A 6960-nucleotide genomic window follows, 5' to 3' on the forward strand; every position below is an offset into this window, starting at 1 on the left:
AACTCAACACCCCAAAACGAACAGTTCTGAACTCACAAAACTGGATACTTCATTGAATTGAAAACGAATTACACACACATTGGGCCTATTTGGACCCAATATTTATAGACTAACCGCAGGAGCTGTACATAACCGTAAACTATACAAAAACACAAAACTAATGGGCTGTACATTTTGGGCCCATATCATACAGAAGCACTGAACACATCTATCGTATACACATATATGTATTTCAACAACGGGTCACGAATGGAGATGGAGAGGGACTGATGCGAGGAGAGGCAGGGGCTAAAGTTTCGGCTGGTTCAGGGAGGATGAGAGGGGGAGAGTGGGTTTCAAACGGACGTCAGGTGGGTGTTCGATTACGGTGGTGAAATTGATCTAATTTAAACTTTAGACAGATTAGAGTCTGTTACAGTGCATCCACCTCAAACAGTGGCAGATCTCTTTCAGCATTCTTCCTCCAGAATACAACCAGTTTAATGGAATAAGAAGCTAATCCTTGAAGTTTATCCTCCATCGTTTGCTTTTAAGATACTCAGCATTCCCCTCTCATTTCTCAGTCCTCCCGATAAGTTGACATGGAAGGGAAATGCTTCTGGTCAGTACCTTGTCAAAGATGGGTTTAAATTTTTACTTTGCAGAGAATTCTAGCTCTCAGCCGGAGATATTTTGGCAGTTTCTTTGGTCTCTTTCATTACCGCCTAAATGTTTATTGTTCATCTGGAAACTTCTTCATGAGGCAATCCCCTGTAGTGATATACTGGTTAAACATCATCTAAATACCTCATCTCTATGTGCTTTTGGGTGCTAGACTCAGGAATCTTTAGAACATCTCTTTCTCTCTTGCCCTTTTACAAAGGCAATCTGGTTTGGAGCATTATCAATTAAACTCGACAGCCAGTCTTTCCAGGACTTTGGAACATGGTTAATGAGGGTTCTCGTAGATTTGAAATCGGATGGTTTGGTTCAAACTGCTCTTCAGATCATTATTCTAATTAATATGCTATGGAAACCCAGGAATGATGCAACCTATGGAGCAAAAAAAATTGCCTCCGAGTTCTGTTATAGAGTAAGTTAAAAGCATTTCCTCGTTCAACGATATGCCTTTCATACATGTGCGCACAACTGATCAAATCCATCATATATCGAAAATGGGCTACTATCCTTTTTTTTTTTTTTTGCAGGAGACGGCTGGGCAATCATCATGTTAAAAAAGAAAGAAAAACCAGTTTCCACCTGCATAACTTGGATTGGATTTAAAGGACAATCTTTGCAAAAATTCATCTGGAAGAATGTCCCCAATGCAGACACTAGCAATTTCTGGATTTTGTTCTTCAGAGCTGCACTTTTATGGATCATTAATTCTTCTCTGTCGGATGAGGCACAGAACCTTCGGTTGCAATTCTTTTGTTTGAAGACTTCTTTTTATTCAGGGGCTTTCAGGCAATTCTTCAGCTATATCAAGTGATATTGCTCTTCTTCTTAGGAAATTTAGTATTGTTAATTTCTTTGCCGCAGAAGACACTTCTCTCCTCAACTCATCACCCCTCTCATCTTGCCCGGTCTCTTATGGTTGTTTACATTAAAGCTTATGATTTTTAATGCATTTTGATCTTTTAACAAAAAAGAAATGTTAGGGGCAAAATTGGCACCCCAAAATATTTTAAAGTTTTGGATACACCTGAAAAAATATTTTAAGATGCTTAATATATTTTAACCCATTAAAACATTTTATAAATCACAAATGAGAATTGAGTTTGTCACAGTATAATGAATCAAGGTTCGAATCCTCGAGGGTATCCACATTTAGTGTTAAGAAAAAATGAATAGAAAAACAGATTTTTCCTTGTTTGATGATGCTAGAGTCTTATTTCATAGGAATCGGATGGTTGTACTGTTCATACTCGTAGGGAGTTTATCCCTACTGCTAATCACTTAGCTAAACTCTCTTATTTCATGGAGGATAACTTTTGTATTCTAGATCAACCATCTTTAATTGTTGAGGGAGAGGTTGATAGAGGAAACTAAGGCCCTGTTTAAAACAGTTTATAAGTAGCTTTTCAATTGTGATTTATGCGATACGATGTAAGCGTGTGATATGAGTTTTATCTCAACTTATTTGGAATGTGCCTATAAGTGGCCCTAAGTCTTGTTATTTTATTTGTTATTTTGTAAACAACTCAGTCTTTAATTTTAAAAAAAAAAAAAGAAAAAAGAAAAAAGATGAGAAGAAAAAATAGTGTGGGTCCCATGTATTTTTCTCTCCAAATTTGCTCCACAACAGCGTAGAGCTTCTGGGGAGGAAATCACATTTTACAGAATTATCTTCCCTGGCCCACGGTTCGCTTCACGCCTTCACCCTTTCCTTAGCCCAGAGTCCTCAGTTGCAACGTCAGGCTCACCGACCATTTGTCTCTTTTTTATTATGATTAATTATCATATAACATATAGTTATAATAATTATTATATTATAATTATAAATTAGAAATGAAATAAAAATAAATTAATTTTTTTAAAAATTATTTTAATTTTAATTAATTAGGTATAATTATTATTATTTTGATTTCACAATGGACGAACCTTTAGATTTAGACATTGCTATAAAAAACGTGATGTTTGCTAGGAACTTGGGCAGTATCTTGAGTGTAGAGAGAGAAGCAAAAAATGCAAGGGTCATCTAAGCACCGAAATATAGTTCAGAGTTGGAGCGTGGAAGACGTGAGTACAGACTCCGACGAGTTCTTGCCATCAATTGGAAGCTTACATGATGTTTTGCATGAGAAGAAACCCCCCTCGTTCCTGAAGTGGGGTGTCTGTTATAAGATAGCTACTGGCATTGCTCGAGGTTTGGCATATCTCCATGATTGTGATCCTCCCGTAGTGCACTGTGCCATCACGCCAAAAAATATATTTCTGGATTCTGATATGGAGCCTCGTATTGCTGATTTTGGTGCTGCCAAACTTTTATTTCAATCTTTTACAACGCCATCCTCATCTATCCTAGGCACACCAGGTACTTATTATGAACGTTCTCTCTCTTTTCCATTTCCAAATGCTTATATAAAATACTCCTCCGGTCCTTAATATAGGACCCAATTGTTGAGTTGGTTTTGGTCCTAAATATAAGACCCATTTCTTATATTTATCAATTTTCTCTAAATTACCCCTATAGATATTCTCTAAACCATTATTAAGTAGAAGAGGAAGAAAGGTATTAAGAAAGATGATCATGGTGTTTTAGGAAAAACATGTCACATTTCTTATAATTAACTAACTTACCTAACTTCCTTAATCTAATCAAATTAGTCAAATGAATCTTATATTAAGGACCGGAGGAGTAACATCTTTCCATATATCGGCCAGGGACCAAAAAGCTGTATGCAACAACAATCACTAGGGAGTTTGATGTGTACAGTTATGGGATTGTTTTGCTTCAGCTGACAACCAGAAAGAAGGCAATAGACTCATCGTTTATGGGGGGAACTGAGATAGGGGTTTGGGTCAGAAGTCTGTGGGAGGAGACAGGAGATATTCTTAAAATTGTTAATTCAAGCCTTGCAGAGGAGGTTTTGAAATCAAATTCCAATGTACTCAAACAGGTCACTGAAGTGCTTTCCTTGGCTTTGAGCTGCACCGAGGTGGATCGACAAATGAGACCCACTATGAATGATGTTATCAATAAATTAGTCGGTTTTGAATTCAAATTCAAAAGTACGAAGGAATTAACAGAGTCTGAAAATAAAAAGAACGAAAAAAAAAAAGACATGGATGGCTATCTCAAGATGTGAAAAGCTTCCAAGTTCCAAACTACTTAATGCGCAATTGATTCACACATGCACTAGGATTGGTGAGATAACATTGCTTGTATATATAGGTTGGGACTTGATATGTCTGCTTCTATGATGGGGAATGTTTTGTGCCTTTTTCTTGACTTCTTAGGAGATATTCAAAGAACCATTTTGGGAAAAGAAAGGGACTACCCACCATGACCTATCAGTAGCTTGAAAGGGATATCTCTGTTATTTATGCTCTTGCAACATCACTACATAACAGGGCAAATCTTTGTTGAGCAGAGGATCTAAATTACTCTGTTTTATTATGACGACAGTCTCGGTAGTTTTGGTGACTAGTTCAAAGTTCTTGTATGCTCTATGCCTTCTCGTTGGAAATTTTCTGTCCTTGTCTGTCAGAAATGCTAATTTAAGCTCCTTTGATAACAATAGGAATATTTTTTTCCCGTTTATAATGTTGTTTCTCTCATTGTTCAATAAATATATTGTTTTTTTAGGGGAAAAAATAATTTTTTATCCATAAAATCACTTGTTTTGTTTTATTTTTAATTTCAAAAGAATATATTTTTTGTTATTGTACCTTTCTGATCCTTATTCTAAAGTTAGGCATCTAAGAATCATGTGAAGTATCCTTGGCCATTTCAGAGTTAGTTTTCACTCTATGTTTTGCTGTTCGTTTATTTTGGCTAGATAAAATTTAGGGGGAAATAATCCAATGGATAGAATTAGGGTTCATTTGGTACATAAAATCTTAGCTGGGAGAAAAGAAAGAAAGATAAAGAACAAATAAAACAAATAGGGGAAATCACGAGATATTTAACAAATACATGAATGGTGGATAAAGTAATACTCATCCGGTCCTAATTATAAGACCCAATTGACTTATTTGAGGAGATTAAGAAAGTAAGTTAAGTTGGTTATTTATAATAAATAAGTGTTGTTATTTCTAAAATATCTTTGCTAATTAAGTATATTGGCTAAAACTATCATTATTAGAAGGATTATCTTGGAAAAAAATGCATAAATATAAGAGAGAAAATGGATTGGGTCTTATAATTAGGACCAAATAAAAAGTCAAATTGGGTCTTATAATAAGGACCGGAGGAGTAGCTATTTGCAGTTGTACAAGGACCCAAGAAATATGCATGCACCCCCAACGCACGTGTATATTTTCTTTATATACTATCTCTGATATTTAATAAATTATCTCAAAGTGTTTATATCTATCTTTTCTCCAAATTAATCCACCACTCTTATAAATTAATATATAATTTTTGAATCAACCAGTACAAAAAAAAAAAAAAAAAAGGGTCTCCAACTACGCAAGGACACGGGATGGGGAAAATTGGTAATATATTGATCAGTGGGGTAAGGGCAGCCCTATTAGAAGACTGGGATGTCACTTTAAAATTTTCAGATTGAGGAAGGCAAATGGAGAGACATTGACAGGGATATCTATTTTAATCCACATCAACCAAGTAGTCAACAATCCAATGTGAAAGCTTCCTCTTTTCCACGTCAGTCACTATAGTAGGGACCGTCTGTGTGAACTCTGGGTTCTACTTATTATGACCAGCTAAACTCCGAAGAGTCTGTTTGACTTGGAGAAAAAGAAACTAAGTGACTTATTAGAGAAATCTTGTTTATCAAGGGATGGGCACGGGAGGGATTTTAATAGGTGAGATTTGAGAGGGGAGGTGAGAGGAGGGAAGATAATTTTTTTTTTTTTAAAACTAAAGCATAGGTATCCTCCTATTAGAGACAATCCTATTAGAGGTACTGTCGGGTACTAAATGTGAGTATCTTTTCCAATGGGAATTTAAACCTTAGTTCATTATGTTTTAATATTATCTTGTTTGAATTAATTAGAGAGGAGGGGAGGGATTTGATGTCATCTTCTTTGGTTAGGGGGAGAGGGGAGAGAAAATATTTTTATATAGATAATTTCACTCTTATTCTACTTAAATTGTATTTTTCATACTCGTAAAATATTTAATAAATAAATTATAGTAATATTTAATATATAAAATTATAATTTTATAATTATTAAATTGGTCAAATTCATCTCTTCTTTCTCTCATAAAAGTCAAGTACCAAACGCTACATGCATAAGAAAACTCTCTCTATCTCTTGAACTTATTTTCGTGAACAAAATTTTCAATTTTTTTTATTTACTCTTTTGATTTGTTTTATTATTAATCTCTTCCTTTGAGCCAAAAAAAAGGGGGAAAATGTATTAATCTCTCCCCCCGCAGGTTGAGGGCAATGGAGTTAGAGTATGGGCAGTGAGAACAGGCAGTAGGACAAAGGTAACTAAGAAAGGAATAGGATGGGTAATTTGGAAATAATAAAGATAATTATGGATATATGAGGTAGAACAGGACAAAATATTACACTTTTCCTCCAAATTCCCCCAACTTTAAGGTTCTATGCCTTTGGTTAAAAATTTTTACACCCTTGCTTGTTTAAATGTTGCTCCTCTGATCTTATTTATGGGGTATTTTTAGTATATTTTAATATATATTAAAAAAAATCTTAAACTGAATTAACTCTCTTTAAAATATGACAACTTTCCAATTCTATCTCTATTTAATAAATACATCTTTAAAAAAATAATTATCTATGCTATAATAAATGAATGACAAAACAATACATTCATGTTAAAAATTTAATTAGGTAACTTATAAATAAGACAAAAAAAAAAAATCTCTCTTTACCTTTTAAATAGGACCACAAGAGTATATTAGGATTTTTTGTGGGGAGTACAATCATTTTTCATTTATAGGTTAATGTAGTTATTACTTGATGATATTTTTATTTTTTTCCCATGTAAAATAGATTATACTTTTTTATCTTCAAAACTACTTTGTTTCTATTTCTCATATCATTCTAGCTATAAAAGACTGTATTGTAAAATTTATCTTTCATTTTATTTAGATAATAAAACACATACATATTCATGGGTGCATGCATGCGTGTGAGTATCTGTGTGCATTCCTCCCGCGAAAGTTCAAGGAAACAGGCTTGGCACCCTTCGATTGGTAGCTAGAATGATAAGCGTGGAAGATGGGGCATGTTGCAGAAACAAGAAAAAGAAATATCATTGATATAGAATCTCCCAAAAACAAGGGGGAACAAAGAGTGATGGATGAAAAGAAGACCCCAG

The 6960-nt window shown here is 34.4% G+C and overlaps 1 protein-coding gene across 1 annotated transcript; it reads left to right on the forward strand.

The window, feature by feature from the left end:
• Nucleotides 1-2667: 2667 nt before the first annotated feature.
• Nucleotides 2668-4008, forward strand: LOC114729224 (receptor-like protein kinase). The gene is made up of 3 exons (XM_028916210.1): nt 2668-3016; nt 3367-3641; nt 3943-4008. The coding sequence occupies exons 1-3, from the start codon at nt 2668-2670 to the stop codon at nt 4006-4008; spliced, it is 690 nt and encodes a 229-aa protein (XP_028772043.1).
• The last annotated feature ends 2952 nt before the right edge of the window (nt 4009-6960 follow it).

This window comes from Neltuma alba, unplaced genomic scaffold, assembly GCF_004799145.2.
Source record: "Neltuma alba isolate B1F8T4 unplaced genomic scaffold, ASM479914v2 tig00012615_pilon, whole genome shotgun sequence".
Lineage (NCBI taxonomy): Eukaryota > Viridiplantae > Streptophyta > Magnoliopsida > Fabales > Fabaceae > Neltuma > Neltuma alba.

Excerpts from the sequence above, each read along its gene's own strand:
- LOC114729224 (XM_028916210.1), top strand. The coding sequence starts at position 2,668 with ATGCAAGGGTCATCTAAGCACCGAAATATAGTTCAGAGTTGGAGCGTG. Across the intron at positions 3,017-3,366 it reads ATCTATCCTAGGCACACCAG|GGACCAAAAAGCTGTATGCA; the intron begins GTACTTATTATG and ends TATATCGGCCAG. Across the intron at positions 3,642-3,942 it reads TGGCTTTGAGCTGCACCGAG|GAGATATTCAAAGAACCATT; the intron begins GTGGATCGACAA and ends TTGACTTCTTAG.